The sequence below is a fragment of the Corythoichthys intestinalis genome, chromosome 1, assembly GCF_030265065.1.
Source record: "Corythoichthys intestinalis isolate RoL2023-P3 chromosome 1, ASM3026506v1, whole genome shotgun sequence".
NCBI lineage: Eukaryota > Metazoa > Chordata > Actinopteri > Syngnathiformes > Syngnathidae > Corythoichthys > Corythoichthys intestinalis.
Genome location: NC_080395.1, coordinates 82,428,649 through 82,447,287, shown reverse-complemented (window position 1 = coordinate 82,447,287; position 18,639 = coordinate 82,428,649). Strand labels below are relative to the sequence as shown.

Sequence of the window (18,639 nt, the reverse complement as noted above, 5' to 3'; positions counted from 1 at the left end):
GGATATTTCGTTGCCGTGACAATAAAAACCTGTTCTCGTTTCTCGTCAAGCAAGCGCTAAATACCATATTTTCCGCACTATTAGGCCTAGCTAAAAAAAAGCCGACAGTGACAGTGCGCCTTACATATGGATCAATATTGGTTTAATCATGCCCTTAGGCATAGCTCCATCTAGTGGATGCATATAGCTACTGCAACTACAGCAACAGGGTGACCCATAACAATATTCATATATTCATTATTTTTCACGGGACCAACTGACTGACGCTTTGCACAGAATACTGCGGTACTGAGCTGCCTGTGGCGTGTTCCCAGAGAGCCTGACCAGTGGTTAGTTCTGCTGTGTTCAGAATCCGTATTAGAGAAAACAGACGTCGGAGCAGTGTTACATCGTCCCCTCAAAGTGCTAAAAAAATAAATAAAAAGTGACGTGTTTTTGTTGTTGTTAGATTTGTATTGTTGTGAGAGATTTCGCTGGAAGAGAAAAGAGGTTTTAGTTAAAGCTGCATTTTCTACGGAACGGAACATTTCAGATAATTTATTTGTACAGTAAGAATTGAAAAGCGCTATTATTTTGTTTAAGGAACAGTCGCCTATTTTTATAAAAATATTATTCCAGTTTATTTATTTATTTATTTTTTGTTTTTGTTTTGTTTTGTTTACGTTTTACCTTTTAAATGCGGTTCGGATGTTTCTGTTCTTAAAATGGCCGACATGTGACGACGTTGGCGCATGTGTTGGTTTACAGCGGGCATAATACATCTAACCTTACATATAATATAGAAGAAGAAGAACCTACTGGCTACTGCCGTTTTAACTGACGAAGAAGAGTTTGCGCAAGTGGTTGAGGTCAATTTCTTTGTTGTCGTGGCGGATCACGAGAAAAAAATACAACTATGTCGTCTCGGAGCACCACGTTACAGTCATTTGGTGAACATTTCAATGAAGGTTTGTTCAAGGCGATGTCTTTCAGTCAGGCGTGTGTTTAACAATGACCTTTCTCTGCGCTTCGACAGCATTTCGATAGGCACTTCATTTCTCGTGGTTTATGTTTTTTATTTTTTGCGGGACAATTTTACGATGGTGTATCCTCTGTACAGGGCACAAGAAGATATCTTGTAAATTCTACGGCTGTAAACGTGCTTATACGGATGTGAGCGCACTGGAAAGTCACGTGAATGACCATGTCATCCCAACAGAGTCTCTTCCTGGTAAGCATTTACATTTGGAGTGGTGAAGTAACCAGTAGGTTACCAGTAGAGGTGGGAATCTTTGGGGACCTAACGATTCCATTATAAACAAGGGTGAAGGTGGCTAGAATTTCTTGCGGAACTCCAGGGCTCCAGCGCCCACGTAACCTTCGTGAGTTTAAGCGGCTCAGAAAATGAATGAATAGGTTTCATACATGCATTAGGCTGCTGCACTACACTGGAACAAGGCATAAATGAGAAACTGATTTCCATTCAAAATAGTATTTTTTCACTGATTTACAAAATTCCATCTAAAATGCCATCTAATTTATATTTCCTCAAATTTAAAAGCAAGTCCTCAATTTTTACTCAAGAACATAGGATATACTTTAAAATTGAAGATAATATATTGTAAACACTGCCCCCCCCTTAAAAAAAAAAAAAAAAAACTTTAAGTAAAATACTTAAAAAAAAAAAATTCTTTTTTTTTAGTTTTTTTTTTTTTTTTTTTGGTGCAAATGACTTATAATATGCACAGACTAGGGTTGTTCCGATCATGTTTTTTTACTCCCGATCCGATCCCGATCGTTTTAGTTTGAGTATCTGCCGATCCCGATATTTCCCGATCCGATTGCTTTTGTTTTGCTACCGATTCAATTCCAATCATTCCCGATAATTTTTCCCGATGATATACATTTTGGCAATGCATTACGAAAAAAAATGAATAAAACTCGAACGAATATATACATTCAACATACATACATACAACATACATACATAAGTACTGTATTTGTTTATTATGACAATAAATCTTCAAGATGGCATTTACATTATTAACATTCTTTCTGTGAGAGGGATCCAAGGATAGAAAGACTTGTAATTCTTAAAGGATAAATGTGACTTTGTATATTGTGACTAAATATTGCCATCTAGTGTATTTGTTGAGCTTTTAGTAAATGATACTGTAGCCATTTAACTTCTGCCCAAATGCATGATGAGAAGTGCAACCATGACTGTGCGTCGTGGTACCAATTGATATATGTTCTCTGCGTTGGGAAATAACGTGTGAAGAAAAAGATCTACTACTACCTTTCTTCCCCACATTGCTTCCCACGATTATTCTAATCGTTGGGAGAGGGATTGTAATTGCCTGGCACGGCCAGACTGTTCTCCCTGTGTTTTTCAAACACTGAGAGAATAGTCTGGGACCCAGCCCATTAACGGCCTCTTGAGCAAGTACAAAATCAATCGACAAATCAGATTTGTTTATTTGCGTGACGTGTTCTTAACGAGTGACGTCACTCTTCCGCGTCGGAAGTCGTCTCCACAACAACACAGATGGCGAACAAGAGAGCCGAGAATATATTCCAATCCACGGTAAAATCAGTTTTAAATTACCAAAAACACATCGACACAAGTCATTGACAACAGTCTGTCTTGCGCTAGCCATGTTGAATAAACTCCGCTGTCCTCGTATGTTTACTTCCGCGCGCAAGTTCCTCGTCCCGCCCGTCGCTGATTGGTCCACTCCGCTGTCTGTTTGCTGTGGCTTGCTCCGCCCTGGAAATTTTATCCGCTTAATGGTGGCCAGACTCAATAGCTGGAACAGCGGTGAGTCTGGAGTACCAGGCTAGGATTGTAAGGCTCTAGCCATTTAAAAAAAAAAACAAAAAAAAAAGGCTCCAAAGGCTGCCAAAATTCACTCTACTCATTTTACGCTGCCTTTTAGCTCTATATACTGTATGGGTAAAATAGCGCCATTATAGATTGAACGTGACAATGCGTGAGTGGGTCGTGCAGCGCATGCGGTTATTTAACGTGATAAATGTAAAAAAATATTAATTCTCGCTGTTAATGCGATAAATTTGATAACCCTACCTTAAGCTTAAACTAAAGACTGGAAGAGTGTAACACATTATGTCTGTAACGTTAAATACAATTAGAAAACCATTTAATTAAAATATATATATTTATATTGAAAAAAGGCATGTCCGATATTTTTTTGCCGATTCCGATACTTTGAAAATGACGTGATCGGACCCGATCGATCGGGACATCTCTAGCACAGACAGTGAAATGGAATATATTTTGAAGACAAAGCAAACATAGGCTTTTTTTTTTTTTAATCATAAGGAAATAAATAAGTAGTAGCCTTACATTAATGAAGGCTGAACCAACCAAATAAAATAAAATAATACAAAACAAACCAGGGCTGCAGCTGTCGAATATTTTAGTAATCGAGTAATCAACTGAAAATTCTATCGATTAATTGAGTAATCGGATAAAACAAATATATTTTTAGGTGAAGAGCAATTATAAATATACATGAGAAAACAAGACATTGCATCTAATTTTGAACCATTTTCAGTCAATCAATGTCTTTATTTTCGATGTATATTGTTGAAAACAGCCAACAATTGCATCTCAGATGTAACTAGAATTTAAAAAAAAAAAAAGACTAATTTACTGCTTTCACTCAAAAAACTTTTAGATCCTATTTAAAAAAAAAAAAAAAAATGTATTAGGGCTGTCAAAATTATCGCGTTAACGCGCGGTAATTAATTTTTTTAATTAATCACGTTAAAATATTTGACGCAATTAACGCACATGTCCCGCTCAGAAAGTATTCTGCCTTTAGGTAAGTTTTACAGCAAGGCTTTTTTTGCTGTCTAACAGCGAACTCTTGTGTTCGCTTTGCGACATGGTTTATTATTTTCTTGCCAGTTCATTATGGCTGCACGACGTCTCGGGCTGATAATGTTGTGCTTATATGATCCTTGGACAAGATTTGTCCGTAAGTATGGTTGTAAAGAATGTACATATTATGTTAGTAAGCGAAATGTTATATTTTTTGTATGAGACGCTTTTTGTTTGTTTAGTGAACTTGTATAGCGTGCTAAGCTAACGTTGTTGCTAATGCAATGCTTGTGTACTTTTATTTTGTAGTTTTACGACGGTCTAAAGAGGACAATGGTTTGAGGCCATTTTATTAATATCAGATGAAAAAGGAAGAAGTCTAATTATTAAGGCGTCGTTCACTAGCTGTCTAGCTTTGGAAAAAGTAGACGCTTCGGAGTGAGGACAGCATAGACAGATTTAAATGACAGTACAGTGAAATGCCCACTACAGTCCTTATGTACCGTATGTTGAATGTATATATCCATCTTGTGTTTTATCTTTCCATTCCAACAATTTATTTTACAGAATATATATATAATTTACAGAAAAATATGGCGTATTTTATAGATGGTTTGAATTGCGATTAATTGTGATTAATTATGATTAATTAATTTTTAAGCTGTAATTAACTCGATTAAAAATTTTAATCGTTTGACAGCCCTAATATATATATATATATATATATATATATATATATATATATATATATATATATATATATATATATATATATATATATATATCTTACCTAAAAATGCCGTTACGCTTGATAACACACATCGCTTAAAAGTTAGGATTTTTTCCCACGTGTTTCAATTGAATTTCTCTTTGTGTCAAGCCATTTTTAAGTTCTAGTTAAGTTTTTAGTTAGTCTAAACTGTAAGTCCTGATAGGATTTTGAGTTTTTGCAGTGTTCAAAATAAATGTATGATACGGGCTGTATTGGAGCACATTAGGGACGAGTGCTACTTGGTGTTTTATCCAGCAATGACTACTGAGCTAAAATTGATAGTTAGCATGATTAAGTTTTTATTTTACACCCTCTTCACTCCACAATGCTATGTTATGTTAAAGCCTGTATGTAAGACACGTTAGCCACGCATCGACAGTGGTCATAATTAATTGAAACCTAGCCCTCCGCAGGGCTAGCGTTACGTGAGCTAGTAGTGACAGTAACGTTAATCTTATTTATTAGCGCTTAGCGCTCTACTGCTTTAAGATGGCGGCTGTTTACTAACGCTGCCGAGACGCGGCCGAGTCTGTCAATTCGCATCTAGTTCAACATACATGTGATCTCTATGAGATGCATCAGAAGCTACCTGTACCAACGTAGCATCGTGCGGGCTAATATTTAGCAACGTTGGCGTCGTTTGTGGCGGCTGTCGGCTGCAGTAAGTTTTTTTTTTTCCTTCTTCCTCTCCGCGCTTGACAGCGCGTTGTCCGGCATTAAAAGTAGTCCGAGCAAAACGTGATGCTTAGAGCTGTCAAAATAAACGATTACTCGAGGTGAATAAAATTACTCGGATCAGTTTTTAAACTCGAGTTACTCGAGTTGATCGAGTACTCGTTTCAGCTCTAAAACAAACTTAACTTTTTCCTTTCTCTTAAATATCTGATCAATTTTCTGTTGCATTGCACCTTTAATTTAACAAGCTTTTTATTTATTTTTTTATTGAAGATGGATCTTAAGCACGAACCTAACCTGATCCGACCCAAATTTCGGGCCGGGGCGGCCCCAAAATGTCAATTATTTTCGTTCGGGTCGCGCCGGACTTCTCTCTTGCTTTTTTTTTTTTTTTTTTTCCTTTAAAATATATATTTTTATATGTATACTAAAACGATGTATGGATGTTAAACTAAGGAATATAAAAAAAGAGTGGGGCACGGAAAGGCTTCAAATTGATTGTTAAAGATGCAGAAACCTGTGTCGGCTTCGCTGAATGTAAACGAATGTGACGCTTTGCTCTCATACGAGAAATGTTTAACAAACTTTTCCAGCGTTATTTCGTTGTGTAAATGGCATGCATTTATATCCATCCATCCACCCACCCATCCGGTCGCGGGGGCAGCAGCTTTAACAGGGAAACCCAGACTTCCCTCTCCCCAGCCACTTCAACCAGCTCCTCCGGCGGGATCCCAAGGCGTTCCCAGGCCAGCCGAGAGGCATACTCCCTCAAGCGTGTCCTGGGTCGTCCCAGGGGCCTCCCGCCGATGAGACATGCCCGGAACACCTCTCCAGGGAGGCCTCCAGGAGGCATCCAAACCAGATGCCCGAGCCACCTCAGCTGGCTCCTCTCTACGCGGAGGAGTAGTGTCTCGATGCCGAGTCTCTCCCGGATGACCGAGCTTCTCACAAGGGAGAGCCCGGACACCCTGCGGAGGAAACTCATTTCGGCCGCTTGTATCCTGGATCTTGTTCTTTCGGTCACGACCCACAGCTCGTGACCATAGGTGAGGTTAGGAACGTAGATCGACTGGTAAATCGAGAGCTTTGCCTTTCGGCTCAGCTCCTTCTTCACCACTACGGACCGGTACAGAGTCCGCATTACTGCAGACGCTGCACCGATCCGCCTGTCGATGTCCCGCTCACTTCCTGTTGATTCTGAGTCCCTTTTACCACTTGAGTCACTTTCTTTTCAGTAACCCAAATTCTACAGGAAGTGACATGTAAATGCTCCAAAATCAATAGGAAGTGACCTGTAAATGTGTCAATAGGGAAAGGAAGTGACGGAAAATGAACAGAAAATGATGTGAAATCCCCCAGAATTAACTCATTGCCAGGCATTGGCTGCCACTGACGTCCAATCACTACACACACATTCGTTCATTCACTGCCATCCCTCCCTCTTCAAACGGATTGGACGTCTAGTTGTGATAAACATTTTCCAATTCACAGCAGAAGGATGAAAAGAGCTTGTTTGTCTGTTAATTAGTTGATTTGTAGAATATCTTAAAATGATTTCCTGACCCATGGATCGATAATTGTTGCTTCGCCATATGGTGACACTGTCATTATCGTGAGCCTTGTATCGCAGATCATATCGTGAACTACCCAGAGGTTCCCACCCCTAGTGCAAAGTTTGCAAAAAGACTTTTTCGTTAGGGTGAACGAGCTGTCGAGTTGCACATAATGGGAGGAAAAAACACCGGCAGTCTGTGGCAGAAGTGTGTTTACATTGAGGGTGGGAACCTCTTGGTACCTCACGATATGATACAATTTGATACAGAGCTCACGATAACGATGATCTCACGATATGGCGATACAACGATTATCGATACATTGGTCAGGAAATCATTCTAGGATATTCTACAAAACGGCTTGTTTTTCTGTTTATCAGTTATCTTCATCCTTCTGCTGTAAGCTTATCACTAGTAGACGTCCAATCCATTTGAACTGGGAGGGTGGCAGCGAATGAACCCCTCCCAGTTGAAACGGCCCCCTCCCAACTCTATGACGGTCAGTGGCGGCCAATGCCAGGCAACAAGGTCGTTTTGGGCCATTTCAGGTTTTTGTTGATTTTCAGTCACTTTCCAGGGTTTCCCCTACATATTTATTATTGTGGCACAACGCCACAACAAAATAAAAGCTGCCTCGCCGTGCAAAATTGATGTTTAAATAAATTTTTTTAAGGTCGTTTCAAACTAGCGGCAGCCTAGTGTGAATGGTTCAGCGGCAACCTATTCATTGTGTATTGTAATGTCCGTAACTATGGGAGGCCCCCTTAAGAGACAATCGGACGAGGAGCTGTGACGTAGAGGGAAGCGAGAAGAATAATGAGCGAGATCGCGGTCTCGTCACGGAAGCCCGCTGTTATTTTGTTATCGTTTTTCTTTATTATTGTTGCAACAATAAAGTGGGGAGGCCAATACAGACTCCTCTCCCCCCCCGACCGCCACCCCCATCCTGGGCATTACAGTATTTTGGATTGGACTTTTCAGCGAAAGTCCGAACGGCAAGTTTGAATGAAATTGCGCCGAGAGGCGGGGAAAGCGCGGCCACGCTAATATCAACAACGCATTCAATAGAGGGGTAGGCGTACTTTTATATATGTGCTACCAGGCAGACTGTTTCGGCGGACGGCTGACGAAACCTTGATAAATGCGCTTTTTAATCCAAGTTTCGCGAGCTCTCAGACACTCGAAAAATGACTCTCATACTTCTCCTTGCTGAGCTAATTGGTAGCTCGATGTGCGTTTGCGACGAAATGTAGTTCAAAAACGACAACAACAAAAATATTTACCTTCTCACAGAAACTAGTAAATCTCTTTACACAGGAATTAGAATGTCCTCCTACTCCTTGAAATTGGTCCATTACAAGGGCATAGGTTTGGTCTCAATATTGGTAGGGATGATATAACAGCCTAAGCTGCATGTACACTTTTTGCTGGGGACAAGACATTAATAAAACCAAACAGATTAGGTGAACGGGGTCAGGGCTACATTTCTCACCACCAATTTGAACCTAATTAATTGATAGGCTAAATGATTAATGCAAAAATAAATCTGTATTGACGTACCAACTTTCACACTGCAAATTTATAAGTTTTTAATATGATGATTTTTCTTAATTCTATTCGAATAACTTTCATTTTGTTTTGAGTGTTAAAGACTACTTAACAGATTAATGGGTCAGATTATTCAATTTACTTTAGGTAAATATTACCATCTGTTCTTATTAAGCCCATACATCTAAAGGTTGGTCATTTTTCACCAAAATCAAGGAGGAAAATGCTTTCAAATAATGTTTCAACAATATCACATCTTGAATTAAGAACATTCCTGATGCAAAAAAAGCTTTTTTTTTTTTTTTTTGCTTAAAATGTGTGTTAAAAATAACTATCTGGAAGCCAAAGAAAAGGAAAAAGAAGGACTACGAAATGTAGGTCGTACTATTGCTACGAGATAAAAAGGTCGTATTATTACGTAGGGTAATGTAGCTGTAATCAGCTACGCAGTTTACATACATGAACCGTAGCTGAGAGCTACGATATTAGCCTGGCTCATGAAATATTTCAAATAGATCTTTGTTATGGTTCTTTTGGGGAAACAAAATGTGAAAAAGAAAATTGTTATGATATGACTCAATTTTGCCGTGGCACGACATAGTGAGGTGGTCCGACTCCGATGCACCCCACCACCGCAACTTCAAAAAATCCGACGGGAAACCTTGCTTTCTGTTTATTTTGGGACATTTTATGGGTCACTTCCTCTTGATTTTGTGTTACAGAGCAGGAAGTGACCCGGGAAACTCCCGAATGAATAGGCAGTGACTCAAACTCAACAGGAAGTGACCTGCAAATGCCTTGAAAATCGGAAAGTGACTGTGAATGCTCTGGTTTCCCAGTCTTAACGGATTTAGCGTTGATTGTCGTCAATGGCAGCCATAGATTTAACTGAGAGACTATTATGAATTTGTTGGAAACTGTTCTTTTTTAAAACATTGACACCTTTTTAAAATGATATCTTGATTCTTGACATGAGCGTTTCGATAACCTCTTGGGATGCAAAGTATCACGATATATCACCATTTTGATATTTTGTCACATCCCTAATTTACAGTGAAATAACTTGCTTTTCCTTTATCAGAAATTGATGGGGCCTGTTTTTGTCTTAAATTATATTTGACCTTTTAAAAGAGTGCAAGAACACTCTCTAGATTGCCTTGATTCATTTACCCTTGAAGGATGATCGCTTATTGGAATTTTGTTAGAAAATTGAAACCCCAGTATTGAAGTAGGGCTTGATGTTCTCGTTTGTTGTCTGGAACAAGTGGGACAACTTCAAGTAATGGTTGATGAATGAAGTTTTGGCAATATACCAAAAAGTAAAAATTATTGTGTGGTAAACTACTCTTCGATCCAAAAGTTACTCAAGAAATGTAAAGAAATGTAATGTTTTACTACCCACCCCTGGAGTTAATATCTGATTTCTAATAAAATGGACCGAAATTGTTTAATGAAGATTAACATGGTCAAATTAAGATGTGAGCAAATGTGTTCGTTTTTTTTTTTTTGGGGCGATGTTTTTTTTCTGTCTGTATGTCCTGATTATATCATCTCTACAGGAAAAGTATTTCAGTGCTCCAGTGTTGGCTGTAGCTGCTCCTTCCCAAACATGCAGAAATTGATGGAACATATGAGACGTCATCATAAACCCAACTTGTATTTCTTGTGAGTTTTTGTATTTAAAAAAAAATTTTTTTACCCCCCACCTTCTTTCCCGTCTTTCCTTGTCACGCAAGAGATCGTGCATATCGATGAAAGCTTAAGATGTTAAGACACTTTATTGTGAAACTGTGATGTGAAAAAATGATATTTTTTGCATTTCTTTTTGTGAAGCTGATACACCGTGACCACAAAATAAAGTAATGTATAGAATAATTATAATTTATTGCGCTATCATAGTTTTTCGCTCTGCCAACAGACACAAATATGAATGGGATCAGAGGATTTGTTCTATATATTTTACGAGCGATAATTTATAAATGTGTCCAGTCCTGTATCCAAAGCTTGATATTTTTTTATTATAAAAGAGTACTCACTCTGGCCATTTCGAGCTTGGCTGCTCCCCTCCTTTGCTTAGCCCAGTGCTTCTCAATTATTTTCTGTTACGCCCCCCCAAGGAAGACGTAAATGTTTCGCGCCCCCCCCCCAACTCTCTGCCGCCACTGTAAATAGTATCATTCGTCTATATTACTATTATAAGTACGCCTCAGCCTAACATTGTGTCCTTTTTTTTCTATTAAAGAAAAAAAGTAACATAGATCAACTTATAATGAAGTATAACTTTTTTAACATTGTGTTGCTTGTAACAGAAAAGACTTAACGCGCATCAATTTGCCTGAGGTTAAAAAAAAAAAAAAGTCACATCCAAACTGTAAAAATACACTCAAGGTACATTTTTGACCATTTGATACTGAAAAATAAAATGTAATAAAATCAGTAAATAATAACAAATTCAAATTGATTAGAAACATTTACTCTTCAGGACAACATGCCAAAAAATTTGACCGAAAAAAAAAAACAAAACTGAATAGAAGGGGGGGGGGGGGGGGGGTCTTTGGACAGAAGGAAAGTTTTTATTTTCGCTGATTCACCACAGTGCTCACTGGTTTACTGATATAACACTGACAAAGCGGGACGATTGTGACAATTGGCAATATTCGGCACATTTTCGCTGAAAAACAATCAAGCGGCTTATCAATGAGATTGAGGTCTAATGTCTTTAAGTGGCGTCCTAACTGATTTGGCTTCTCCGCTATAATCATTTTTAGACTCAGTAAACAGTGGTCTTTCCTCATTTCCCACTATATTAAAAGTCAAAGGCAAACGGCCCGAAAAAAGCGCATTCTCGGCGGCCGAGGGAGAACCGTAGGTGATAGCGGTGGTCGTGACTATCCCAAGCCGAAAACGGCACTTCTCGGCTGGACACGTGAGAACCGAAGAAGACAGTGGGTCGCTGCGTGAGTCCAGCTCGGCATGAGTCTCTTCCGTGTGCTCTTGCTTACTTCAAAAATACTGCACGCACTTTGAAAATGAGAGCGCCACTGCCACCCACGGAGTGGATGTGCAAGTACACTTTATTCTAGTACGGCAAAAAAAAAAAAAAAAAAAGCATGTTCCCCGAGGTCACTCGCGCCCCCCTGGCATCGCTCTGCGCCCCCCTGGGGGGGCGCGCCCCACCATTTGAGAAGTACTGGCTTAGCCTTAGCTTCCTTTGCCAGTCATCGTCCTCTTTCTTGATATCTCGGGACATTTAGGTGGCTGGTGTATGGTGGGCACCGCATCTGCTTTGAGCAGCAATCTTGCAGCAAAACCCGATTTCACTTGTCCATAGTTCGAGAAGCTTTCAGGTGGAAAATAATAGAAAATCGTGCCGGAGGCTGGGTCTAGAAAATTAGCCCTCTTTGCACGGACGAACTTTACCCATTGTCTGCGTAGTCCAGCTTTTTTTTTTCCGCGTTCGGGAACTCATGGATACTATATTCCGATAAATAGCTATTTGTACACCACATAGCACAGCAGTTTTGAATCCATTTTAGGGATGTTTTGGTCAAACAAACCCGAACGCTACTCTCTCGTCGATAAAAAACAATGGCACCTGGCTCCGCCTCGACTGTCAATCACTTGTTGTGATGTCGCCGCCCCATTCGTCTGTTTCCGGGTTAGGGTTAGGGTTATTTTCGATCTATTTTTGATAATTGCTCATTAATGTGATTGATTTTTTTGTTAACTTTATCAATATTTTGTTATCTTGGCACATAACGGTTCTATTGATGTCTCACACCCCCTTTGCCGTTCCATACCCTTTAACACCAGAGATAAATAAAACATGTTTTACCACCGCTACATACACTAAACATGCTGGAGTTAACTCTTAGCTGGTGGGAAACGTTCATGACAGTGTTACCTAACCTTTAATTTTGTATAAATGCGAAATCATATTGGAGGTATGGCCTCTTTGGCAGCCAACATTTTACATGTCAGTTGGCCCTCCTCCTTTAAGCCGCGGCCGTCTCTAACTTTTCTATAGCCAAAGTATTCCCATACCAGCGATTTCGTTTTCTTCGATGGGGGAAAAAGTTCAGGAGTTTCACCTCCTCCAGCCATTGTGTAGCACAGCTGACTCACTGATACTGAGCAACAACTGGTGGGGGAGGGTTGAGCCTTCCAGCTGCAAGCGAGGAATTTTGTCCAGCTAATACCGTAGGGGCGGTATGACGGGGAAAAATTTTCGGGTTCTGAAACTTTTGACGTTTTCATACCATGGTATACCTTGTAACCGATAATCGGCACATGTCTAGTGTGCACGTGCACATACATAAATTATGTGTGTTTATGTGTTCTCATTTGTTCTGTAAATAAATTCATTTGTGCTGCTATATTCGATTAGAAAAAGATTCAAATTACATTTTGCTGCTTTGAGTATTCGTTTAATCAAAGTGGCCTTGTAATGGTTTATTTTGAAAGTGTTTGCATTGTTTTATTGATTTGGGTGGATAAACTGCTCTCTCGTCTGCCTCATATCAATGGCTGAATCCAGCTGCTCCATGTTAAGACCAACATAAGCCAAGTTTTTGTTTACGCTAATGTTTTTTTCAATGCATTTGTAATTTAGTTCTAGGTATAGGTATATTTAGCCTTTTTTCGTGGGAATATGTGAACCATTTGTTAAAAGCATTATTTAAAAAAAAAATTGTTGGCGTTTTATAGCATTAAGCTAGCGGAATTTTGCTATGTAATTTAGCCAATTTTTCCTTTGTTGACATTAGATCCTTATTATTCTATATCGTTTGAGGCTCAGCTCAGGTATTTTAATTTTTTGTGTTCCTCATCCGATTACTCGATTATTCGAACTAGTTCATCGATTAATCAACTACTAAAATAATCGATAGCTGCAGCCCTAACTGCGTGACATCACTCAAAATTATCTAAAAAATGATAGGCGCACAAACGACTGACACCATTTTTAATCAAAATGGGGAGCTGGTTGACCTCAGATTGACCTATTAAAGAATTGTAAATTCTTAAAAACGATAGCAGCACAAACGATTTACCTCGATTTTATATAGAATTGCGTCTGATGGGGGTGCCAACTTCACAGAGGTCATCTAATCAACTCACGATCCCACCTGCCGGTTTGACCACCTTTAAAACATTCTCCCTGAAGATTTAAAGACTTTGGAGTCTCTTACAAGCTTCAAGTCACAACCTAAAACATATTTATTCGGATACGCTTATTCTTACTCATAATTCAGTTGTTCTTACTTGTTGATAAAAACAATAAGATTGTGAAATTACAAGTGTGCATTTTAACTTTGGAGTTTTTATCTTGTACCTTTATTGTCCTGAAAGGCACCTAGAAATGAAATGTATTATTTATGTACTGTATATATTTTTGGGTTTGTCTATAGGTGTGAAAATTGCCGCACCAAGCTGCGATCTTACCGTGGCCTTCTGACTCACCTCCACACCTGTTCCAAAGTTCCACGGGGAAAAACAAAGTCATCAGAACAGGCTACTCTTCCGCCAGTCGGTGTGACCAATCCAAACGTGACAGCCATTATGAACCCCCCTCAGATAGACGTGATGCCCACGCCACAAAAAGTGATCTCTACTAAGCCGGAGAGTTCTTAAAAAGTATTCTTGCTCACCAAATTGTTTCCCGCTGAACTAAGAGACATCTGGTGTCAACTTGCCTTTGTTTTTAATGCATTAAGGATGTAATCCTTCTACAAGTATATGTATATAGGCAGTGTTAGAATGTGGAACTACTTAGCAAATGGTTTGAAACCATAAATTTGGTTTTGTACTCCATTGATTTGTGCGTGAACTTTGTGATCATTTATAACAAGATTATTGATTTATCAGTTATACTCGTGGCTGGAGCACTTACTATCATTACACATACACACACTAAAAACCCTTAAATGATTACTTCAATAAGTTTGTTTCAGCAGGTAAAGATAGGCAATAACAAAAATATATCATTTAAAACCCCTTAAGGCCTGCAACATGAATCATGAGTCAGAGAATCCCAATATTTGAAAAATCGGATCTTAATGGAACCTTTTTTCAAATTTGTAAAAAAAAAAAAAAAGTAAGCACCAATATGTAGAACCCATGCTAAATCCTGATTTTTCATATGCAACCTGCAGACCCATGTGTTGACTTGCATCCATCAAATTTCCCCCCCCCCCCCAAAATTGTGAATTGGTCTGAAAATCACAAAAATAAAGGGTTAAATGAAAGAATCCATTTTGGGGGGAGGGAAAAACATTTAAATGGTAATAATTTAAAAAGTCATTAGAAATAGTTAAAAAGAAACTGCATCTAACGGTAGGCCATTTTTAAAAGATTTTTGTTGAATTAAACCTCCATGTTAGAAATGACACGCAGTTCAGTTCCACGCCCTATGAAGCGCTAAAATGCCATGAATAAAGAGATGCTGTTCTAAGAAAGCAATGCTGCTCACCTTGAAGGGGTCTCGAGTTTTACTGTTAAAATTAGTTACAACAGTTCCTTCCAAAACTGCCAATTTTTTGTCAAAAGTAGCATAAATGTGATCAACCATTTTTCTCCTGTCTCGAATCTGGCAACACTGGTAAAATCAGGCTGGCTTGCCAGGCTAGTGTTTAGCTAGATTTAATGTTGCATGTGAATGTTTTTTTTTTTAGTTGACACTTTTCTATATATTTAAAAACATTTTGTCAGTTTTCATCCCATTGTTTTTAATGCGGTTTCAAATTTTGGGACACACCATTGTTTCTGTAACACGACTGAGAACCTGATGCAGGCATAACACAAGTGAAGTGATTCTTAACCTTGGTAAATTTACCGAACCCCACACGTTTCACCTTTGCATTCACCGAACCCTTCAATATTTAGTCATAATTCAGTTTTTATTTTCAAATTCAAAACCAACATAGCTAAGCTAGCAAGCTAATATTTAAGTGAATTCCTGTTCAAATGTCACATTCACTACAAATAAATTTGCCTTTTGCAGTTTTCATGTTTGAAAATGAAACGTCATATCATTTGTTTTCAGGTCAACGTTCATTTTTTTCCCACATGTAAAATTTGAAGCAAATGTTTATTATCTGCGAAGTCCACGCTGCCTGTAGGTCTAGAATTCCTCATACCAAGTCCAAGTCAACCTTCCACTGAGCAAACCGGTTTCCCTATTAGAGGGCGAGCAATAGAAAGAACAAAGCCTGTAAATTGTAAAACAGTTTAAAATGAGACTGCCTTTAGTCAGCGTATGAAAATAGGGGTTCTATGTATCTTAACCTTCACCTAACACCCTGGGTTCATTCAAACCCAGGTTAGGAATCAATGCTCAAGTCAGAAGCTAGATGCTTTGAGCAAACCCGTCATTCAGTGTGCGTGTGCCTGTGGAAGAAAGTGACCGACAGTAGAGTAGAAGTACAGGGTGACCCAACCCCCCCCAAAAAACAAATTTGGATAGACATCATTTTTTGACTTTCAAAGAGACTAGCTATAACGGTATTTGATACATTTTTAGAACATCTTACATTGAAAATGAGCAAGCTTTAGCTGCAGTCTTTTTTTCAAGGCAAAGCTCCCCACATAAATTCCAATTTCTGTCCGTTTTTAGCCTGCACTCTTTGACCAATTCTACATCTCACCCTTTCAACTTACAAAAATCCAACCAACAAGTTGCTACCAAAATCTGTTAACTCGATGGCTGCCGTTGATGCCGCTAGATGCCCTATCGATTAAGACTGGGAATGAAAACTCACACCCAGTCTTTCCGATTTTCGGGGCATTTACAGGTCACTTCCAAGTCATTTGGGGAGATCCCCCGGGTCACTTGCTATTGTGTAACCCAAAATCAACAGCAAATGTCCCAAAATTGAACTCTTTGCCATTGAGATTGTTGTCCAATCCATTTGAAGTAGCCCTACCAGTGACTAAGTGATCAAACTCATTCCAATTCACAGGAGAAGGATGAAAATACCTTGTTAATAATTGTTTAGTAGAATATCAATGAGTTCTTCACCCAGGTATCTGTAATTGTTGTATAGCCATATCGTGAAATCATTGTTCTCGTAAGTAAATCATATCGTGATGTACTTCAGAGGTTTCCACCCATATGCCACTTGCAAACAAGGGCATCCAACTACCTTATCCTTATGTTTGGGAATCATATTTTCCCTCGATAAAAGCTGGCATAGAGACAGATGATGAATTCTACGGACCCCCTTTACAAGAAATGGACAAAATCCCCCAAATTTTATTTGATATTAAGAATGAGCTGATAGAAGTACTTGACTACTGTCACAGATAAAAAGGTCTGTTTACTGTATTATAACACAATATCACATGTCAAAGCCATTTAATCATCCTAATGCAAGACATATCATGCAATTTAAAGTGTTTGTAAAGGAATAATCAATGAAAAGAAAGTATTAATCTGCTTCAATAACTTAGTCCATCCGTCGAAGGAAATCCTATCCATTCTATTCTACTTTCTTAGGACTCTGAAAACATGAGTCATTTTTAATTGACAACTGTTATAAATAGGAAAAAGGGCGTACAAAAAGAATAATAATCCCTCAGATGAGACACTGTTGATCTGTTTTGCTCATTATTGTTGCATCATTTCCCGTTAATAAAATATTTTCTGATCAATGGCGTACGTCTTTCCTGCTGGAAGCCTTCGGAAGAATAAACTGCTTCCTCTGCTCATGTTTCCCTGGATTAGGAAAAAAAAAAAGAAAAAATAGTTAGCCGTGGCAAAAATTCATGAAGCAATTTTAGTCACGTACTTTCAGGAGAGACAGAACCACACCTCTGTCAAGTTGGCCCCCCATCAGACACAAATTTATATATAAACGTTTGTGCCGTTATTGTTTTTAAGATATTTATAATTCTTTTATAGGTCAATCTGAGGTTGACCATCCCCCCATTTAAATTAAAAATGGCTACAAATGGTGTCATACGTTTAAGGCAGTTTCTAACCAGCGACAGCCTGGTGTGAAGGGTTCAGCGGCAACCCATTCATTGTGTATGTGGGAGCAGACTTCTCGGCAAAAAAGTGAGCGGTGGACTTAAAATAAATAAATCATATAAAATAAGTTATTGTTCTTATTTTAGCCTTGGGTGGAACTCAAGGGCATAGGTTTGCATAGGGACGGTAGGGACATAACACTAGCAACTTTTCAGGATGCTCAAATTGTCCCCACCAACTTTGAAGCAACCTTATTTGTATTACATAATTTGTTCAGCTATATAAGTCATCTAGATTCTCTTCCCATATGTTGTAACGATAGAATTGACCCTACCGTTAAGTGAATTATTTTCAGACTTACATTTACCCCTTTTTCACTTGCTGAATGAGCCAGTCCATGTTTTTTCCTCAAACGCACGTTTGATTGGCTGCTGACTTGACAGCCCCCCACGCACACACTCTCACAATGCAGAATTACGTTACATGTCGACATGCTGCCTCTTCTGCCCGCTTCAAGGAGGGATGTTAGAAGTTTTTTTTTTCGGCCAGCAGCCACTGTAAGTAATGTGAAAGCCTTAGTAGGACACTGCTTCAACAGAAGTGTCCTCCTATATGTGTATTCTACTATGTTAACTAGAGGAATTTAAAAAAAAAAAAAAAAAAGATTATTACATGCATCGCGATTCGACACGTGATGATTCGATTATGATTCATAAAGGTTCAAAAACGATTTTCCCTCATAACTTATGACAGCCACTTGTAGCGGAACGAAATTCAAGACACGTCTGCCGCCCGGACACCGTTAACGGACGCACGCACAACGTTATAATGGATGCTCCCGTTTACTGGAAGAGAGATTTACTCCTTTTTAAAAGACTGGAAAATAAATTTGTGTATGAGACAGGCTGGCAGGACCAGAAACGCGATCCGGCGATCTGTCGGTTTTGTGCGCAAGTTATTTTTTAGAGCGAGAGGGGAAAAGATATAGTTCGTTGCTCCTTGTCTTTCAGATGTCCAGCAGTAGTTCTAAGGCATTTCAATTGAAAAATGTCCTGAGTGTGTTGCTAAGACCTGTGTGCGTCTATAAAAGGCAAGAACACGAACCCTCTTGTACTGTTTAGCCTTTATTGTTGTTGTTTTTGAAATGTTAATAGTTAGCGCCGAGCGCTTAGCTAATTCGCTAACGTGTATTTCATATGCAGAATGTGTAAAACCATGATTAAGTACAGCGGTAACAGTACAAACATGCGAAATACTACAAAAATCTGTTGTTGCAAGTGCTGCGTGGGCGTGCAGG

At 38.9% G+C, this 18,639-nt stretch overlaps 1 protein-coding gene and 1 long non-coding RNA gene across 5 annotated transcripts in view; one reads left to right on the top strand and one right to left on the bottom strand.

The window, feature by feature from the left end:
- Nucleotides 1-712: 712 nt before the first annotated feature.
- On the top strand, nucleotides 713-18,546 carry LOC130919867 (uncharacterized). Its single transcript, XR_009064023.1, has 4 exons — nucleotides 713-947; nucleotides 1,100-1,210; nucleotides 9,934-10,039; nucleotides 13,783-18,546. It is a non-coding gene; the product is annotated as an uncharacterized LOC130919867 (long non-coding RNA).
- Nucleotides 14,564-18,639, bottom strand: part of LOC130919843 (mitochondrial carrier homolog 2-like) — a 52,290-nt gene continuing 48,214 nt past the window's right edge. For 3 of the 4 annotated variants that reach the window (XM_057842435.1, XM_057842443.1, XM_057842458.1), the window contains one exon: nucleotides 14,564-17,087. In XM_057842435.1, the coding sequence (XP_057698418.1) occupies nucleotides 17,001-17,087 (87 nt within the window). In that variant the 3' untranslated portion in view covers nucleotides 14,564-17,000. The remainder of the gene's footprint in view (nucleotides 17,088-18,639) is intronic. The other variant, XR_009064022.1, reaches the window with a different exon arrangement.